The sequence below is a fragment of the Neofelis nebulosa genome, chromosome 8 (genome assembly GCF_028018385.1).
Source record: "Neofelis nebulosa isolate mNeoNeb1 chromosome 8, mNeoNeb1.pri, whole genome shotgun sequence".
NCBI classification, from domain to species: domain Eukaryota; kingdom Metazoa; phylum Chordata; class Mammalia; order Carnivora; family Felidae; genus Neofelis; species Neofelis nebulosa.
Window position 1 is genome coordinate 39,414,893 of NC_080789.1, and position 22,396 is coordinate 39,437,288.

At 35.7% G+C, this 22,396-nt stretch overlaps 1 protein-coding gene across 3 annotated transcripts in view; it reads left to right on the plus strand.

The window, feature by feature from the left end:
- Nucleotides 1-22,396, plus strand: part of PAWR (pro-apoptotic WT1 regulator) — a 140,268-nt gene that overhangs the window by 90,540 nt on the left and 27,332 nt on the right. For all 3 annotated transcript variants that reach the window (XR_009265505.1, XM_058741932.1, XM_058741933.1), the window contains exon 3: nucleotides 8,506-8,540. Coding sequence is in view for 2 of the 3 variants with exons in the window: in XM_058741932.1 (XP_058597915.1) it covers nucleotides 8,506-8,540 (35 nt within the window). In the remaining variant the exon portion in view is untranslated. The remainder of the gene's footprint in view (nucleotides 1-8,505; nucleotides 8,541-22,396) is intronic.

Sequence of the window (22,396 nt, forward strand, 5' to 3'; positions counted from 1 at the left end):
AGGATCTAATTCAGAATCATGTGTTGCATTTAGTTGCTGTTACCTCTTTAGTTTCCTTCACTCTGAAACAGTTCCATAGTGACTCTTTCTTAATCTTAACACTTTAAAAGATTATAGGTCAGTTATTTTATGATATATCCTTCAGTTTGGGTTACCTAATGTTTACGCATAATTAGATTCAAGTTATAGATCTTTGTCAGGAATATCACAGAATTGATGCTATATTCTTCTCATTGTGTGTCCTATCAGGTGGCACATAATTGTAATTTGTCCCACTGCTACTGCTGATCATTCTGGTCATGTGATTTTCAGGCTTCACTTTCCCTTCTTAATAAGTATTTTGTGGATACTTTGAACCATATAGATACCTTAATTCTTTAAACTTTCTATCACCTTTCTGTATCTATATCTGTATATCTGTATTGACTCACTATTACTTATTTTATCTGATGGGTTATACCCTGTTACTGTCTGTACTAGCTTTCTAGTGCTGTTGTAACAAATTACTACAAACTTATCTTAAAAATAGTACAAATTTATCATCTTACAGCTTTGTAATTGCAAGCCCTACGTGGGTCTTGTTGGCCAAAATCAAGGACTAAAATCAACGACTTCAAGGGCTTAAATTACGGCTGCATTTCTCTTTGGAGGCTCTAGGGAATCCACTTCCTTGCCTTTTCCAATGTTCTTCCTTCTTCCATCAAAGCCAACAGAGGTGGGTTGAGTACTTCCTACATTTTGTCATTCTGACCTTTCTTCCTTTTTAAAAATATAATATAATCCCATTTTTATTTAAAAACGTGAATATATACTATGTATGTGTTTACATATATATTACACATATATGTGTATGTTAAAAAATCTGCAAGGTATTACAGTAGTTTTCTCGGTTGCAAAATTGTAAGTGTAGTTTATTTTGTTTTTGCTTATCTTTTTTTTTTTTTTTTTTAATTTACATCCAAGTTAGTTAACAAATATTGCAATAATGATTGCAGGAGTAGAATCCAGTGATTCATCCCCTACATATAACACCTAGTGCTAAAGCACCAAGTGCCCTCCTTAATCCCTCTTGCCCATTCAGCTCATCCTCCCACCCACAACCCCTCCAGCAACCCTCAGTTTGTTCTCCGTATTTAAGAGTCTCTTATGGTTTGGTCCCTTCCCTGTTTTTATTTTTGCTTCCCTTCCCTTATGTTCATCTGTTTTATATCTTAAATTCCACATACGAGTGAAGTCATATGATATTTGTCTTTCTCTGACTGACTTAGTTTTAATTAGCATAATACTCTCTTGTTCTATCCATGTTGTTGCAAATGGCAAGATTTCATTTTGATTGCCGAGCAATGCTCCATTATATATATATATATATATATATATATATATATATATATATATATATATATATATATATATACCACATCTTCTTTATCCATTCATCCGTCAATGGACGTTTGGGCTCTTTCCATACTTTGGCTATTGTTGATGGTGCTGCTATAAAATACATTGGGGTGCATGTGCCCCTTTGAAACAGCACACCTGTATCCTTTGGATAAATAACCTAGCAGTGCAGTTGCTGGGTCATAGGGTAGTTCTATTTTTAATTCTTTGAGGAACCTCCATACTTTTTTCCAGAGTGGCTGTACCAGTTTGCATTCCCACCAGCAGTGCAAAAGGGTTCCTCTTTCTCCTTATCCTCGCCAACATATGTTGTTGCCTGAGTTGTTAACTTTAGCCATTCTGACAGGTGTTAGGTGGTATCTCATGGTGGTTTTTGATTTGTATTTCCCTCATGATGAGTGATGTTGAGCATTTTTTTCATGTGTTAGCCATCTGGATGTCTTCTTTCTGACCATTCTTCTTAGTCGTATCTTCCTCTGACTTTCTTCTGCCTCTGTCTCCCCCTCCCTTTTCTTTTTGAGGGGGGGGGGCATAAGTGAGCAAGGGGCAGAGAAAAAGAGAATCCCAGGAGAGACAGAGAGAGAGAAAGGGAGAGAAAAAGAGAGAGAGAGAAGCACGGCTCACCCGAAGCGGGACTCGTGTTTGTCCAAAGCAGGGCTTGAGCTCACCCGAAGGGGGGCTGTCTTCCACTTTTAATAACCCTTGTGATTACGTTGGGCTATCAGATAATCTAGGATAATCTTCCTATTTAGGGTTGTTGATTAGCAACCTTAATTTCCCTTTGCCATATAACCTAATAGGTTTGAAAGTTACAGGGTTTAAGACATAGTTGGGCCTATCAGATAATCTAGGATAATCTTCCTATTTAGGGTTGTTTATTAGCGGCCTTAATTTCCCTTTGCCATATAACCTAATATGTTTGAAGATTACAGGTTTAAGACCTAGACATTTTTGAGGGTTGTTATTCTGCCTGTCACACCATCATCATTTATTTTGATCAAATTATCCCATATTTTGCCACTGGGAGCTCATTTGAACTTTTGTATCCTTTGCCACTTCTCCATTCTTGGAATTGGAATACTTCCTTGGCATAATATGATATTACAGGCTCATCTTTAACTTTCCTACACCAACCTTAGAAGCAGCTATTTCTTTAAGAAGCCAAGGAGCTCTGATTCCTTTTACTGGAAAATATTTTGAAGCCAAGATATGCACTGTAGGTATGTTTATGTTATTGAAGTGTCACCATTCCTGGTCCCTCTCTGAGTATAGACCTACAAAATATGTATATATCTATATATACATTCCTATGTGTACATATCTATTTTGTCTTCTGTCTGCCTACCTACCTACACCTATCTGGGTAGATACTGAAATGAATTTATACTGATAACTTTCAATTCTAATCTCATAGGGTTTTTATTCTAGTATTTGTAACTCTCTTTTGTGAGAAACAAACATCGAGAAACTTGCTTCCCACTATCTGTAATGTTTTCTTATTTGTTCAATCCCTTGTATGTAACCTATCTCTCATTGCCACCCTTTGCCTGTATTTATGCCCTCCTCACCACAAGTGGGTTCTGCTGATATCCCATGTTGGCTTTCCTTGTGCATGAACACTCTGCTGACACTCTTTAGGCTTGGGCATCCTGGATGCCCTCTCTACCCTGCTTGAGTTGTGACTCGCTGCCCTAGATCACCCCTCCTCTTCCGCTCCCCAGGATTCCTTCCTTACCCTGCTTAGCTTCTGTCATCCTGTGATAGGCTGCCCTTCCTAGGGTCTTTCTTTGTTCATGTTCAGACTCTGAGACCTCATGCTGGGTTGCTTCTCCTTGGAGACTGTTCTTCTTCATGTAGGGCTCCAGTCTTCTGATTGCCTGGTTTGGGGCACTGTTTTCTCCCTATCTAGCTCTGCCCTATCTAATGGCTTTAGGACTGAATCATTCAGAAAAAGAAGGGGAATGATGAGTTTTTCCTGTTTTAATCTTTGTTAATTTGATAAAGTTCTTGTTTTGTCATTTTTCTTACTGTTTTATCAATTATACATTACAGATACTTTGTTCTGCATTCATCCTCAGCAGTGTATCTTGCTACATTACATATACCAGTATAGCTTCTTTAATTTAGTCCTGAGGGCCAGTTAGCATGTTATGCCATAATTTTATTGAGAGCTATGGCTTTGTCATTAATTAGTTTGTTTGAATAACTTTAGTATTATTTTGCTATATTTAGTTGGGCTTGTATTTCTCTGATCATATTTCACACATGCTTTTATATTTGTTTATACTTTACAAGTTCTGATCTGCCAGTGCACCTGTAAAGACAATTCGTGGGATTTCCTTAGTGACCATTCTAAGCTTAACTGAAGCAAGAATGTCTTAGTTAAACTTACACAAACAGTTGGTGCCTTGCCAACATTTTCTAAGCTCTATATAGGTCTTTCTCCTTCCCTGTAGTAATATAAACCATCCCATTGCAAGGAAGATTATTTCTGACAATGTATTATTTTAAATCAGTTGTGTAACAGGCTTTGAGGTTACCGGAAGGTCTAATTACATAGTCTTTGAAACTTTTAAGACCAATGTCAGTCTTAGCAGTTGTTTTTTTACAAGTCATTTCAATGATACTGGTATTTCTCCTCCACACCCTTCCCCCCATTTAGACTGGAATTGTCAACTTTAATAGGTATAGTAATTATTGAGTTGTTCTTTGTTGCCACAGAAATATAGAGGCTTCTAGTTAACAAATCTGAGGTGAAGTTTACATTTGCGTAGAGTATTAACGTGTAAAAAACATCAAGCATTTTCCTTCTTAAAAGTATTATAATTTTAAGGGTGCCTGGGTGGCTCAGTGGTTGAGCATCTGACTTTGGTTCAGGTCATGTTCTCATGGTTCATGAGTTCAAGCCCTGCATTGGGCTCTCTGCTGTCAGTGCAGAGCCCGCTTTGGATCCTCTGTCTTCCTCTCCTTCTCTACCTTTCCCTGGTTTGCTCGCTCTCTCTCTCTCTCTCTCTCTCTCTGTCTCTCAAAGATAAATAAACATTAAAAAAAAGTATTGTAATTTTTAAATTATAAAAGAGGATCCCTGCTCTTGATTTTGTTTTTTTCTAATATTTTCTCTTTTTGGCAAGAGTTTTAGAGATTACTTTAAACTGCATCTGTAATTGTCCGTCTTGAATACACACACGAGAAGCAGGCTACCACTCCTCCCAATTTCTTCTTCTATACTAGTTCTCATACAAATATAGTCTATCCATTTTGAGAAACATTCCATTATGAAGGAATGTAATTTGATTACTAGAATTACTGTGAAGTAACATTTAGCTACAAAATGTGTAATCTAATAAAAGACCCTATTTAAATCTACCAATAAAGAATAAGCTTTGAGTGCTTGGGTGGCTCAGTTGGTTGAGCATCTGATTCTTGATTTTGGCTCAGGTCTTGATCCCAGGGTCGTGGGATTGAGCCCTGTGTCGGGCTCTGCACTGAACATGGAGCTTGCCTAAGATTCTCTCTCTCCCTCTGTGTCTCGCTCTCATTCTGTCTCACTGCAACAACAACATCAACAACAAAAAAGTAATAATGATAAGTTTAAGTGTGTTCTGTCTGTTTCAGAATCTATTGAAAAAATAGATATATAGAAATAAGCTTAAATTCTAATTGCTTACAGATCTTGGACATGAACATGGAACAATTTGATCAGGTTCTGATTTTATCAATTGCACCAAACTAGCTGCATAGAAAATACTGTGTGAGGGGCGCCTGCGTGGCTCAGTCAGTTGAGTGTCCAACTTTGGCTCAGGTCGTCATCCCACGGTTCGTGGGTTCGAGGCCTGCATTGGGCTCTGTGCTGACAGCTCAGAGCCTGGAGCCTGCTTCAGATTCTGTGTCTCCCTCTCTCTCTGCCCCTCCACCACTCATGCTGTGTCTCTGTCTGCCTCTCAAAAAGAAAATGGTGTGTGAAACTTAATTGAGATATGTTTCAAGTGACTAGTTGTTAAAAAAAATGCTGCAAGAAATATAGAAAACCGGTATTATACAACTTCTGTTAGTATACTTAACTGGAAACTTGTTTGATCCTGACTTTAAGTCATTTATAATTGGGTCAAAATATAAAATTAGTATAATGCCACCAGACTGTTGCTGAAAACAATCTTCATTTCACATTTCTACATTTGTTAAAATTCTACTCTAAATCTGTTTTTAGTCAGAGTTTTACCAAAAGTATTAAGGAAAATGATTATGTTAAACTTCAGAAATATTATTTATTGTAATCTTGTTCCTGTCATTTCAATCAATCTATCAGTAACCCACAAATCAGTAAATCCAGTAAAGGCTCTTCTCATTTAGCAATTCTGCTTACTCCATTTCAGTGAAAGGTAGTCTGGATAATCAAGCTGATGTCATCTTTTAAAATATTTCAGTTATAACCAAAATGAGAGAAAGGTGTTGTTTTGGAACCTATGGCATTATTAGCATTTTTTTCCTAATGCATATTTAGACATCATTTAATGTTGTGTGTTAGTTTTAGTTCATGTAGAGTAAGATTAGGGAAATTTATAAATGAAAACCTTTATGAAATGTTAGTTGAGTGAGGTGCCCGAGTGGTATGGTTGGTTAAGCATCTGGCTCTTGATTTTAGCTCAGGTCTCAGTCTTGTGATTCTTGAGTTCGAGCCCTGCATCGGGCTCTGCACTGACAGTGCTGAGCCTGCTTGGGATTCTCTTTCCCTCCCTGTCTGCCCCTCCCCCGCTCATACTTTCTCTCTCCCAAAATAAATAAATAAAGAGAAAGATTAATAAAAAATGTTGAATACTGTTTGTGAAACTTTAGGGGTAAAAGTTTCATATGAAATCATTATCATCTACATTCCATAAAAGGTACTTTAAATGGATACACATAAGCTTAGTATTTCTTTCTACTTTATCTAAATAACCAGTGACTAAACATTTTAACCTAGTTATTTTGGTTTCAAAAATAATGTTAAAACTAGGTTTTATAAAGTATATTCTTTGTTGTTGTTAGAGATATTCTCAGAGAAGATTTGTTTTACATGTTTGACGTATAAGGTGCAAATACTCTGCCCCGTCTTTAGGAACTGCCACTTTAATGACAAACAGATAAAAGACTCTTTCGAGAAAGTTTACTTGCTAAGCTTTGTTACAGTCCCTTCTTGTAAAAACATCTGATGCCCAAAGGAGAGTTAAAATATCTTTAAACCAACTGTCAAAGCATGGCTTCTCCAGAGGTAATCCTGGTAAGGGGTCAAACTCATGCATATGGACACTTCTAGTATCTGTCTGTCCCCTGGTTATTTTCTGCAACTGGTAAATTCCAAAGAGGTACTTTAGTGTTACATTATTAGGGGAGTTATTTCCATACATTGTCCATACATATTGATTGTATATTATTTGAGCTGGGGTTTTGGAGGAAAAAGACTCAAAGGTGGGAATCCCTGTCTTCCAGAAAATAAGACGTATGCCATACATGAAAAGTTGAGGTAAACATATTCAAATAAGCAGTTTAAGCTTTCCTAATGGGAATATACTGACTTGGAATAATTGAGACAGATTTACTGAAATTCCACATAGAAAAGTTAGTAAAGATTTTTTCATATCCCTGCTTAAAAAAAGTCTAAGTTGTGGAATATAAATTGTAAGCTTATTGTAAAGGAGTTGTGCAAATTTTTGTTCATTCATGTCCTTTAATCCCCAATAATCTAATAAAATACACAATGTTACTCCTATTTTAGAGATGAGAAACTGAGACTGATAGAAGTTTAAAAACTTAGCCATAGGGGTGCCTGGATGGCTCATTCAGTTAAGCCTCTGACTTGAGCTTTGAGCTCCACGTTGGGCTTTGTGCTGACAGCTCAGAGCCTGGAGCCTGCTTCAGATTCTGTGTCTCCCTCTCTCTCTGCCCCTCCCCCGCTCATGCTCTGTCTCTGTCAAAAACGAATAGACATTAAAAAACAACAACAACAACAACAACAACAACACAACTTACCCATAGTTTCATAGCTACTGAAGGCTGTCTTGTTGGAACTTGGATCTAAATCTTACTGTTAACCATATGGTTTGCTGTACTGTATAATGTCCTTTATTGTACCATGCAATCAGTATTTGCTGTTTTAGTCTGGAATCTAGTCATTTTATAAAGGGAGCTTATTCTCTGATTTTAACATCATTTGTTCTTTACTGTAGAGTCTCTCTTGGAGATTTTTAATGATAACTAGAAGAAAAGAATTACCAATTTTTAAAACGACTCATTTCATTTTGACTGGTTTTATTAAAATGAAATTGCAAAAAATATTTGAAGAGCCTGAGTTATTAAAAGATTGAACAGAAAAATGCCTGGTTATTTGCAAGGTAATAATTTCCCCACCTCAATGGTTAATGTTAACTTTCAGCAACCTTTCTTTTAGATAGCTTACCATCAGCTTTTATGCTGATTATACTTTCTTTTTATTTTTAGGTGTCTTTGAAAATAGGCATTCATCATTATATGTATGTGGTGAATTTTTTTTTTTTTTAATTTTTTTTTAACGTTTATTTATTTTTGAGACAGAGAGACAGAGCATGAACGGGGGAGGGTCACAGAGAGGGAGACACAGAATCTGAAACAGGCTCCAGGCTCTGAGCTGTGAGCACAGAGCCCGACGTGGGGCTCGAACTCACGGACCGCGAGATCATGACCTGAGCCGAAGTCGGCCACTTAACCGACTGAGCCACCCAGGCGCCCCTGTGGTGAATTTTTTTTTAATCGAGGGCAAAAAAAACAGTGGAGGGAGATGTATATGATTCTAATTGTGTTCTTAATGCTTATTGGCTTCCAAAAAAAAAGTTGGTTGAATGATGCTTTTTCCATTTTCTGAGTTTTAAAAATCTTCTAAATTAAAAATACACTTTTAAAAAAGTGATTGGTTTTGTCTGAAAAATCAGATGTAGAGTCTTGTTTAGTCTGACCAGCATTGTGAATTTCTAAAAGTATTGATATTTGTTCCATATTAGTTTCTTTCAAAATTAGACATGATTAACTGATTTATATAATCTGGAATTGTGTTCTTGCACACACACCCAAACTGATGTCGTTATTTTTACTTTACAGGAGCCATCTAGAACAGTTTCAGGCAGATATAAAAGGTAAGAATCCTTAAGTTTTGACCTACAACATATAGTTAGACATGGCTTAACTAACTAGAACTGTTTCAAACACCTTGTTGAAAAATAAGAAACCTTAATATCATGCTCTTAAGAAATTACATTTGTTGGCGGGAGTATAGTCCTTTCTGTCTGACCATGATTTATTCTGAGATACCCTGCTGTCTTGGAAAACTGTACATACCATGAATTTGTATGGGACTGATGAAATTAGCAAAATAAAAACTTAGAATCAGTTTCCCTTGTATATTTGAACATTGAAAATACTTATACTATCTTTATTAGCTTGGACTGCCATAATAAAACACCATAGAAACAATGGCTTAAACAGAAACTACTTTTCTCATAGTTCCGGAGGCTGGAAGTAAGAGATCAGAGAGCCAGCAAGGTCAGGTTCTGGTGAAGGCCCTCTTCTGGGTTGCAGACTAACAACTACTTGTCTTGTCCTTAGTGTGGTAGAAGGAGCCCAGGAGCTCTCTCAGGTCTCTTTTATCGGAGAACTAATTCCATCCATGAAGTCTCCACCTTTGTGACCTAAGCACTTGCGAAAGACCCCACTTTCCTAATATTACCATGTAAATGAGGATTTCAACATACAAATTTGGGGGGATCTTAAAACATTCAGACCATACCAAGTCCTCTGCACAATGAGCATTGCTTTTACCAGAAAATGTGTTTGAATGTATATGTACCTGTATAGGAAGAAAAGCAGAATTAGATATGAGAAGTTGTTTAATGGAGATTCTTGGGCTATTAGCTTCCTTTTTCCCTGTTGAAGTCGTAAAGATTACAGAAGATGTGGTCATACATGTGCAAACAATCATAGAGTCATGGTAGACCTTATCAAGTGTTTATAATGTCCAAGGTGCTTTACATAGAAATCTCACATTCAATTCTGACAATTATCTTAAAAGATAGGTACAGTAGGTACAGTATTTACATTCGTTTTGTAGATGAGGGAAGTAGGGTTCAAGAGGTAGAATAATTTCACAGGGGTACAAAGCTAGTTAACAGTAGAGTCTAGATTTGAACTCCGACAACCTGACTTCAGAACACACGTGCTTGTACCATCTACTTAAATTCATACATATAAAACCTTTTATTTCCTCTATTTGTATGTTAAAGTTTAAAGTATTTTGTTGAAAGTTTTGGTTATTATATTCCATCTAAAATAAAACATTAAGAGGAACTTTAATTTTAATACATATAAATAAATACACAAATTGAATAAATAAAAATTTTTTGTTTATTTTGAGAGAGAGAGAGCACGTGAGTGTGATGTGGGGAGTGGGGGGTGGCATAGAGAGAGGGAGAGAGAGACAATCCCAAGCAGGCTTCCGTGTCTGTGCTATCAGCAAGGAGCCTCACACGGGGCTCAAACTCACAAACCGTGAGATCAGGACCAGAGCTGAAATCAAGAGTTCAATGCTCAACTGACTGAGCCATCTAGACACCCCTAAAATTTAATTTTTAAGTTTTACTATGGGCCATAGTGGTAGAAAGGAGTAAGGCCAAGATAATCAGTAATTGAATTAAGTAGGTCTGAAACTGTCTCAGGTGAACTATGTTTGTTACTGCTTCTTTAATTTTCATTTCTGAGTAATTTTGGTTTAGGTATAATGAAACCTGTGATTCCTTTTAGCTTCTGACATTTAAAAAAAAATACTTATTTTTAGAGAGAGAGCACGCACAAGAGCATGAGCAGGGTAGGGGCAGAAAGAGAGAGGGAGAGAGAGAAAATCCCAAAAAGGCTCTGCACTGCCAGCATAGAGCCTGATGCAGGGCCTGAACTCATGAACTGTGAGATCATGACCTGAGCCGAAATCAAGAGTCAGGCACTTAACCAACTGAGCCACCCAGGTGCCTCTAAGCTTTTAACATTTATACATGGCTTATTAATTTCTACTTAACATGAATAGCTTAAACTGGAAATCTTTTCTTTTGCCAGAAATTATTGCCAAATAGCTCTGATTTGGCGTATTTTCAGGCTACCTCAAACCAAAAAAAAAAATTTACCATTAGTTTTTGGTTTGGGGAATAAAGATAAACTTCAGTAACTTAACAAATGTATAAGTATTTATTAAATATTAAACATTGAATTATAATTGATACTTTTCAGATTAGTGTTAAGTAGAATCAACAAGGGAATAATTTTCTTATAAATACTCATCAAAAACTTTATGTATCATTGTGTTAAATCAGGAAGAAAATTGGTTTTCCATCATGTATGTGTTTATTGTAAGCTTTTTAGATCATTTTACTTGGGACCTATTCCTGCATTGGTACTTTTGTTATTTTTGTTACCTAGAGCATGTTTTGTTACTTTTCAGCTTTCAAAGGTTTAGCCCTGTTTAATATTGTTATAAAACATACATTCTTGGGGCGCCTGGGTGGCGCAGTCGGTTAAGCGTCCGACTTCAGCCAGGTCACGATCTCGCGGTCCGTGAGTTCGAGCCCCGCGTCAGGCTCTGGGCCAATGGCTCGGAGCCTGGAGCCTGTTTCCGATTCTGTGTCTCCCTCTCTCTCTGCCCCTCCCCCGTTCATGCTCTGTCTCTCTCTGTCCCAAAAAAATAAATAAAAAACGTTGAAAAAAAAAATTAAAAAAAAAAAAAACATACATTCTTAAAAGCTTCTAGTCATTATTCACTGACTTACAGCAACTCGTTGTCTGAATACTGTCTAAAAAGAAAAAAATACTAAAAAAATAAAACTAAACATAAAACTCAAGATCTGTATCTGAAATTATCAATTCCTTATCTAGAGGAATTTGTTAAATTGTGCATCAATAGTTCGTTACTTTCATTAATTTGTCAGCAAGTTGTAGCAATGACTAGGGAATGGATGTTCCTTGGTGATTTGTGTCTGCCAACTAATGAGGATTTAAAAAAAGGAAGAATGGCTAAAGATTAGAAATTTGACCTCATATGTTAGAAAATATTTTCAGTACATCAAATAACTTATCTCCTGTACACAGCTAGACAAACTCTTAAAAAATCATTACAGGGACGCCTGGGTGGCTTGGTTGTTGGTTAAGCATCCATCTCTTGATTTTAGCTCAGGTCATTATTTCATGGGTTTGTGAGTTCGAGCCTCATGTAGGGCTCTGTGATGACAGTGCAGAGCCTGCTTGGGATTCATTCATTCATTCATTCATTCATTCTCTCTCTTTTTCTAAATGAATACACTTAAAAAATCATTAGATACAAGAACTCACAAGATTAGTTTGTATGTGTGCTGTTATAAATTATGAATTTAATATGTAATTTTTTCTTACAAATATCAAGAATGTACTTTTTGAGCACTGAGTTTGTTATACACTCAATCTAGTTAGGCTGTATTTTACTGAATCAACTTGTTTATCTAGAGCATCTCTTAAAAACTGATACTAATTCCCCTTTTTTTTTTTTAAGTGTTTTCCTCACCCCCCCCCCTTTTTTTTTTTTTTTTTTTTTTTTTTTTTGTTCTTGAAAGAGAGAGAGAGGGAGTGTGACAGAATACGAGCAGGGGAGGGGCAGAGGGAGAGAGAGAGAGAGAGAGAAAGAGAGGGAAAGAAAGAAAGAAAGAAAGAAAGATAGATAGATAGATAGATAGATAGATAGATAGATAGATAGATACAGAATCTGAAACAGGCTCCAGACTCTGAGCTGTCAGCACAGAGCCTCAGGAACTGTGAGATCATGACCAGGGACAAAGTCAGCTGCTTAATTGACTGAGCCACCCAGGCGCCCCCTGACTAATTTCCTTTTTGAAACATGTTTAGAAACTATTTGGAGATGGAGATAATGAAATTTCTGAAATTCAAGGTTTAGGAAAGATGGATCAGTGTCAGTGCCATGTATTTGTAGGCTTTTTTTTTTTTTCAATGTGTGACTTTGTTAATATGCTTACTTGGTTAAGTTCATAGTGCGTTGGTTAAAACAAGGATTTTTTTTCAAAGGCAAGACAGATTAGTAGATGTGTGCTTATAGATAGTCTGCTCAATATGATATCTAAATAAAACTGTCATACACTTCAAAAAAAAAAAAGATAGTTCTAAAATGACTTGCAATGGGTAGGATTAATCAAGGTGTATAATTTACCATTTTTATTTAAGTAATTCAACCATCAAGAATGGTTCTGATTAAAAAACATGGGAAACAAGCTAAGACAAATACTAAGTTTTATTCTCACATAGTAATTAACTGGTTGTTTTGTTTTCACAAATATATTTAATTCAGTATTAATTACTTTATTAAGTAATTGTGCCAAGTCATAAGTGCTTCTAAGTCATCCTCCTTTCTAGTAACCTTAATTTTAGGTTTCATTTATGTAGCTTTAAAAAAAATTTTTTTTAATGTTTATTTTTTATTGAGAGACAGAGACAGAGAATGAGAATGGGAGGGGCAGAGAGAGGGGAGACTCAGAATCCGAAGCAGGTTCCAGGCTCTGAGCTGTCAGCACAGAGCCTGATGTGGGGTTCAAACTCACAAGCTGTGAGATCATGACCTGAGCTGAAGTCGGACGCTTAACCGATTGAGCCACCCAGGTGCCCCTTTAGGCTTTTTATTTGTTTAACTGTGAGCATAATAGACATACAGTTTTGTATTCTGGTGTGCTGCTTAGTTAATATTACTTCAGCTTTTATGTTTTAAAGAGAATGGCTAGTATCAATAGTGTTCTCTGCTTTTCTCCCTTTCAGTGATGTACAGAACTGCTCATTGTAACTGCTTCGGTGACCCATAATTTCTTTATTTTTAATTTTTATTTATTTAAGCAATCTCTACATCCAGCATGGGGCTCAAACTCATAATCCCGGGATCAAGAGTTGCATGTTCCTCTGAGACTACCAGCTGCCCTTATTCTTTATTTGGATTAAATGTGACTGTGATTCTTTTCCTTAAGAGCCAACATTCTCTAACAGTCAGTTCTGCTATAATACTTGTTTTTGAAAACTAAAATTTGTCCCAGTTGATATAGTAGGGAATAATTTGACCATAACACAAATTTTATGTTTGCTTATGCACAATTTTGTTCATCAGAAACACTAGGCAAACATAGAAAACTATCCAGCTCAACTGAACCACAGAGGAATAGAATGCACAAAATATACACGTCACACATCTACCAACTTACCTCCGTATGAGCCACAGCCATTCGTGTGTGGTGTTACAACTTCCCATCTGATTTCAGATAACTCTCCTTTTTACACTTCACTTACTGTGAAAAAGAGAGGCCTCACTTTTAAAAGATACTATATCTCAAATTCTTATTATCTCAGATCTGTTGTTTTTGCGCTAATATATAGAGAAGTTCAAACCTTTATTTGTCACTTGATTCTTAAACTCTTTCATTGGAAATTGAATAGAACCTATGTAAGTTTAGAAAGTGAATAATTTATTCAGAAACCATTTTCATGCAAGATTTTCGATGTCACAACTTTTTTCTAAATAGAACTTTATAACCATTGTTTTAAAACCAGTAGTGCTTGTTTGATTGCACTTATGTTTTTGAGAACCAGAAATTTCTTCGGTTTGTTGGTCAGGGATCAAACCAAAACAATCAGCGAAATTCTTTGTAGGTGAGAATTACAGACTAAAGACGAAAGGTATCTTTTGGTAGTTGAAGAGAAACAAGTCGTCTTGGGACTTGTTTCTAAAGAAATCTATTCCTTCTCAAGATGCCGTATTTTTGTATTAGCATATTCTGTATTTTACCAAATGGTGTAAGGCATACAGTATTCTAACTGTGGTTCTTCTGGTTAATGGATCTTGCAAATGACATGAATGTCAAAAAATGATCATTTAAAAGTAATTGAAACACTGGTACATTTTGTGGACTGAATTGTTTCCTTGTGGATTTGTGAACTTTTATCTATGTTGTAAATATTATTAGCTAAAATTTACATAATATTTATTATGTACCATACACTCTTAACAGTACTTTCCTTATATATTAATTCAGTTAATTTTCCCAACACCCTTATGAGGGAAATGTTTCTTTATACTCATTTTACAAATGAGCAAACTGAGGTACAGTGAAGTTTAGTGACTTGTGTGAGATAAGACAGATATTAATTGGTTGATTTTATCAACATATGTTGATTTACCTTATGTTAATGTTAATTTGCCTAGTATGGGTAGAATGTAAGATGTTTGATTCAGAGTTTGATTTAGCCTATTTTGACTCCCAAGTAACTGGACAGTACCAGTAACTGGATTTTTTTGTTTGTTTGTTTAACATAGTTCTTTTTGCAAAGTAACTTCCACTTCAGTGGCTTTAGATTTCACAGAATCTCCTCAGCTGTCTTTACTTTGGCTGCAGTATGGGAAAATAACTTGTTCTTACAATCTTCAGTTCCAACAAAATCTAAAGTTATCTTTATATTCATGAAAGAGAAATTATGTAACAATATTTTGTGCAGTATCATTTTTAAGTGCATTTTATGTATTATATTTCCTTGGATATTGATCACTAATCTGAACTTGCTATTCCATATTTAATCTCTTTTTTAGAGAGTTTTGAGGTATAGTTCAAATGGTTCATGATGTTTAAAAGTGTACAATTCAGTGGTTGATAGTACTTACTTACACAGTGTTGTATAGCCATGACCGCTATCTAGTTCCAGAACTACTCTCCACAAAAAAAAAAAAAAAGGGAAACCCCATACCCAGAAAACGGCCAGTCCCTATTTTCGCCTTCCCCTTAGCTTTAGCAACCAGTACTCTGCTATGTGTTTTTATAGATTTGCCTATGTTGGGTAATGCATATAAATGAAGTCATACTATATGTGGCCTTTTGGTCTGGCTTCTTTCGTTTAGCATTATGTCTGTAAGATTTATCTGTGTTGTAGCCTGCGTGGATAATATCACAGGATGGACATTTGGGGTGTTTCTACTTTTTGGCCTATGTGAACATATTAGGAACATTCATGTGTAAATTTTTTGTGGTTCCTATTTACTCTTAATAAATACATAGACATTTTTCATATTGCTTAGTTGAAGACTTTTCTGAAAAAAATAAAATGGATGTTTTATCAAATATGTTTTGAATAGTTGTGAGATGCAAGGTAGTATGCTTGGCTGTTTGGGTGATACATTTTTTTCTTTTATTTTTTTTTGGGAGAGAGGGCACAAGTGAACGAGGGGCAGAGAGAGAATCTAGGAGGGGCAGATGGAGAGAGAGGAGAGAGAGAGAGAGAGAGAGAGAGAGAAAGAGAGAAAAGTGGGGTTCACCCGAAGCGGGGCTCGATCTCACAAATGGTGATATCGAGCCAATATCACAAATGATGACCTGAGCCAAAGTCAGATGCTTAATAACTGAGCCATCCAGGCGCCCACACACATTAAGATAAAAATGAAGCGCATATAGTTTTAGCTGTTTTTACCAAGTACAGTGACTTACATCTGGAAGAATGTTTTCTGGATTTGTTTTGTCTATCCCTCAGGTAGTAAAATTTGAGCAACTGGGTATATATGGTGAGATAGTTGTCATATTTTATCTCTTTAGGTTAATTCACTCTATTTAATATGCCAAAAATTAATATAGTATAGTTATAATGCAGACATTAAACTGATGATGTAGAAAACTATTAATTATATAGGATAATAATTACCTATTTATGTTAAATGGGAGAGGGTGAACATATTACAAAGTATGATACAAAACAAAGTCTCATAACATAGATCAGGTGTTTATAACTTGAAATCTATTGATGAACTAATATTTATGTAAAATAATTTATTGTTTATCTGGGACAGATCTTTTCAATAGATTTTCAAAGGAAGCTGAGTATAAAAGGTTAAGAACTACTATGTTGTAAAATGTATTGGCAATTATCTCTGGGTTGGTGGGATTACTGGAGATAATTGATTTATATTTTTCATTTCCTACAATTAATATATATCATAGTTTGAATAGAGTCTGAGAGTTTTTGATTTTGACCTTGAGTTGTGTGTGTGTGTGTGTGTGTTTGTGTGTGTGTGTGTGTATGCACGTGCGCTCGTGTGTAAAGGAAGAGGAAAGAGAAAGCCTGCACACAGAGTAAGGGGCTGTTATGAGGAGTGGGACTAATGATGAGGGAGAATAAGATAGCGAAACATGGTAAAAATACGGAGGCCAATCATGTACTTGTTGGTTATTTAAGGGTTTCATGGTTTATCCAATACTGCTAAATTCTTGATACCCATTCTAAAAGTGGGATTTTACTCATAAGTCTTGTATTTCTTATAATTACTAAGCCTTAAAATACCTACTTTAGTGGAAAATTCCTCTAGCTCTAATCTTATAATACTGTGCCAATCTTGTTCTCATGATAGTTTTAGAAAAACAGTGTTTTATTCCCCAATATAACACCTTCCTAGACTTACCACAAAAGATGTGAAAACTCCCAGTGGGGAAAAACTTTCAGAAAATGGAAGTATTTATCTTTGATGATACTTTATTCTTTTCCCTTTTCTGAACATTATAGTTAGTATTTTTTTATAGCTAAGGGCAAAAGAGATTCTTTTTGGAATTATATTAGTTAGAGATTTGTGTTAACATTCCTGAGTAGAGTATTACAGACTTTTTGGAGTTAATGAAACAGTCTTTTATTCTGTGTATTCTGCACTGTACATGTATGTCCCTCAAAATAGGTTGAAAGCATTTGTTTTTAAAGTACACAGATCTAAATTTGGCAATAAGATCAAGTAACAATATTCACAGTTTTGACAGTATTTCTTACAGATCCAGTACATAATGGGGATACAGCACTGATTTTGTTTTCTAATAATTATTCTTTGTTTTGAATTCGTATAATACTATCATTTATGTATTGGCAAGCCTAATATGAAGAATCTTAGAAATTGTTAATTGTCTAAATTTTCTAAAAAATACTGTTTTAAGCTTCTACCTCAGGCAGATATAGAGTTATTAAGGGATATCCATATTTCTAGGTTTTGATGTTTGTGGTTGTCAGGATTGTAATTTCTACACAAATAATGTTGTTGGTTTAGGTAACTGAATATTTTAAGGGGGAAGTTTTTTAAAAATGATTCTAATGCTCTTCTATAATATGATATGACTTCAGAGATACCTTACTCTCTTGATTTTCTTTCTACCACTTTGCTGCTATTTCCTAGTTTTGTTTGTAGTTCTTCCTTTCCTGTACTTGTTCTTTATGTGGTGGTGTTACTCAGCTCTCTGTAATCAACTTTATTCTCTTTTTGTTCTGTGTATTTGTGCCAGAAATTTCCTTTACTTCAATGACTTCCATTACTACCTGTGCATATACTGATGACTCCCAAGCATTGGCTCTATTACCTGTATAACCAACAACTTTGAATATCTCAGAAGTTTCTCAAACTCAGCACGTTCAAAAGTAGACTTGTGAAACCTGGTCAATTTCAGTAGTTGGTGTCAGAATCCACTTTTGCTGAAACCAGAAATCTGAGTGTTGCTTATGACCCTTCTTTGTTTTTTTCCCCCCACTACATCAACTACATCCAGTCATTTATCAAGACTTATTAAGTTTGTATCACTTATATATCTTCAGTGCCAACACACCAATCTAAGACATCAGCATCTCTTAAATAGTTTATTTTGATGGCCTCCAAACTGACCTCCCTACCTCCAGTTTTTTCTTCAGTGCATTTTATTAAAATGCTTCTTTCATTTTACCTGCTTTAATGACTTCCTATGATCTTTAAGTGAAGTCTAAACTAGACTCCAAGGTGGAGTGATACACAAGATAATGTTGATATGTAGGAAGAAAATATTATAACTTTTATATTTACTTTTTAATCTAAAGAACACTATGACATTTCTTCTTCAGAGCTATTACTGTGTACTGTTTGTTTATTATGCCCTTGCTTTATATGTCAGATGGTCATTTGTTACTGGAGATATCCTGAGGGAAGCATGTTTCATTCACTTTCTGAATGCTGCACAATACTGTAATTTGTACGTTAAATGGATACATGAATTATTATCCAGTTTAATGTTTACAAAATAAATCTGGGGGGTAGAATTTAAAAAAAATATCAAACCAAGTATATAAATGCAAAGATGATCACATGATTGTCCAGCTGGCAAAATCTACAAAATCAGATCTTTTCTTGCCTGCTTATTTTGGGTTTTAAGTGAAAGGTTTTAAAATTTTTAATTCTTATTTTAAGTTATCTCTTTCTGTTATGACAGCCATTAAAGATCAAATATGCAAACTGATCTTAGAGCTAGTGCTTTGAATCTCTGTATCACAAAATGTTAAAATAAGATCCTAAGAAATAATGAAGCATATTCACCTGTACTTTCAGTAAAAATATAATAGTCAGTTTTGGGAAAACAAAAAATTTTGTATCATAAATAATTAAAATTTATGATACAATACAGAGTATTTTCACTGCTCTGTAAGTATTTTCACTGCTCTGAAAGTCCTCTGTACTCCACCTGTTTATCCTTCCCCCTTTTACATCTCCCCCTAGGGGCGCCTGGGTGGCGCAGTCGGTTAAGCGTCCGACTTCAGCCAGGTCACGATCTTGCGGTCCGTGAGTTCGAGCCCCGCGTCAGGCTCTGGGCTGATGGCTCAGAGCCTGGAGCCTGTTTCCGATTCTGTGTCTCCCTCTCTCTCTGCCCCTCCCCCGTTCATGCTCTGTCTCTCTCTGTCCCCCCCCAAAAAAAAAAAAAACATTAAAAAAAAAAAAATCTCCCCCTAGCCCCTATAAACTACTGATCTTACTCCACAGTTTTACCTTTTCCACAGTGTCATATAATTAAAATTGTACATTATATAGCCTTCTCATATTGGCTTCTTTCACTTCTAATATGCACTTAAGGTTCTTTTTAGCACTAATATTCCAGATCTACCACAGTTTATCTGTCCATTCACCTATGAAAGGATATTGTGTTTGCTTCTAAATTTTGGGAATTATGAATAAAGCTGCTATAAACATCCCTGTGCAGATATTTGTGCAGACCTAAGCTTCCAGTTTCTTCAGGTAAATGCCAAGGAGCATGATTGATGGATCATATGGTTAAGACTAGATTTAGTTTTATAAGAAGCTGCCAAGCAGCCTCCCAAAGTGGCTGTACAATTTTATATTTCTACCAGCAGTGAATGAGAGTTCCTGTTGCTCTAATCTTCAGTAGTGTTTGGGGTTTTCATTGTTTCTGATTTTAGCCATTCTAATGGGTGTGCATTGTTGTTTTAATTTGGATTTCCCTGATGACATAATATGGAACATCTTTTCATACACTTATTTACCATCTGCATATCTTTGATAAAGTGTCGATTAAGGTCTTTGACTTATTTTTTAATAGCGTTGTTTATTGTTGAGTTTTAAGAGTTCTTTGTAAATTTTGGATAATAGTTCTTTATCAGGTGTGTTTTGTTGTAAGTATTTTCTCTCAGTGTGGCTTGTCTTCCCATTCTCTTAACATTTTCTTTTACAGAGTAGAAAGTTTTTTAATTTTAATGAAGTCAGGCTGTCAGCTATTTCTTTAATGGATTATGCCTTTGGTGTTGAATATTAAAAGTCTTTTCCATAACTAAGGTTTTCTAGGTTTTCTCCTATGTTAGCTATCTTCTAGAAGGTTTATATAAGTTTTGCATTTTACATTTATGTCCGTTATCCATTTTGAGTTGATTTTTATAAAAGGCATAAGGTCTTTGTCTTAATTTTTCATTTTATGCATGTGGATGTTTAGTTGTTCCAGCAGCATTTGTTGAAAAGACTGTTTTATCTTTGTTCCATCTTTTGTCAAAGATCAGTCATGGGTTATTTCTATGAGTTTATTTCTAGGCTTTCTATCTGTTCCATTGCTCTATTTATTCTTTCAATAGTACCACACTGCGTTGGTTACTCTAGCTTAATAGTTAAGTATTGAAGTTGGGTATAACCAGTCGTCCAGTTTTGTTTTCCGGTATTGTGTTAGCTTTTCTGGATTTTTTGCCTCCCTGTGTAAAATTTAGAATTAGTTTGTCTCTACAAAATAACTTGCTGGGGTTTTTTTTGAGCTTGCATTGACTATAGATCAAGTTGGGAAGAATTGACACTTCGCCAATATTGAATTTTCCTGTTCATTAGCTAAGAATATTTCTCCATTTATTTAGTTTTTCTTTGATCTCTTTCATCAGAGTTTTGTAGTTTCCCTCTTACAGATATAGTACTTTCTTATTAGATTTATGCCTAAGTATTTCATTTTGAGGGGAGCTAATGTAAATATATTGTGTTTTTAATTTCAAATTCCATGTGTTTATTGCTTGTATATAGGAAAGTGATTGATTGATTTTTGTGTATTAAACTTGTATCTTGCAACCCTTCTATAATTGTTTGTTAGGTCCAGGAATTTTTTTGTTGATTCGTTTGGGTTTTATATATAAACAGTGATGTCATGTCATCTGTGAACAAATACAGTTTTATTTTTGTGTTCCCAATCTGTATACCTTTTATTTCCTTTTCTTGTTTTGTTTCATTAGCTAGGACTTCCTCCAAGATGTTGAAAAGGAGTGGTGAAGGGCTCCCAGGTGGCTCAGTCAGTTAAGTGTCCGACTTTGGCCCCACATCTGACTCTTTGCTATCAGCACAGAACCTGCTTTGGATCCTCTGCCCTCCCCTGCCCTACCCCTCTGCTGCTTGTGTTCTCTACCTCTCTCTCAAAAAATAAATAAACAAACTTAAAAAAAAAGGGGGTGGTGAAAGATAGTCTGGCCTTGTTCCTGGTCTTAGCAGGGTAGCTTCAAATGTCTCACCACTTAGTATGATGTCGGTTTTTGTAGGTATCCTTTATCAAGATGAGGAAATTCTCTTCTGTGCTTTATTTGTCTAGAATTTTTTTCATGAATAGATACTGGGTTTTGTCATATACTTTTTCTACATCTATTGGTATGATCATTTGATTTTTCTTTGTCAGCCTTGATGTGATGGGTTACATTTATTGGTTTTTGTTTTTTGTTTTATTTTATCATTTTATTTATTTTTCATCATAAGTGTACTCTTTAATTCCCACTCCCTATTTCTTAAAACACATTTTTAAAAATATTTATTTTTGAAAGAGAGAGAGAGTGCAAGCAGGGGAGAGGCAGAGAGAGTGGGAAACACAGAATCTGAAGCAGGCATGTTAGCACAGAGCCTGACACAGGGTTCAAACACACAAACCGCAAGATCATGACCTAAGCTGAAGTCAGACACTTAACTGACTGAGCCACCCAGGCGCGCCCCTCCCCCCCCAACCCAGTCTCCTATTTCACCCATCTCCCTACCCACCTCCTTTCTGGTAACCATCAGTCCTCTATATTTAAGAGTCTGTTTCTTGGTTTGTTCCCCCCCCCCCTCTTTTTCCCTTTGCTTATTTGTTTTGTTTCTTAAATTCCACGTGTGAGTGAGATCATAATGGTATGTGTCTTTCTCTGACTGACTTACTTTGCCTAACATTGTACCCTCCAGCTCTATCAATGTTGTTGCAACTGGCAAGATTTCATTCTTGTTTTGTGGTTGAATAATATTCTATTGTATGTGTCCTCTTTATCCATTCATCTATTGATAGACACCTGATAGGCTTCCATATCTTGGCTTTTGTAAATAATGCTGCAATAAAAATAGAGGTGCACGTATCCCTTTGAATTAGCGTTTTCATATTTTTTGGGTAAATACCCAGTAGTGCGACTCCTGGGTCATAGGGTAGTTCTAGTTTTAATTCTTTGAGGAACCTCCATTCCATTTTCTACAGTGGCTGCACGAGTTTGCATTCCCACCAATCGTGCAAGAAGGTTCCTGTTTATCCACATCCTTGTCAACACTTGTAGTTTCTTGTGTTGTTGATTTTAGTCATTCTGACAGGTTTGAGGTGATATTTCATTGTAGTTTTCATTTGCATTTCCCTGA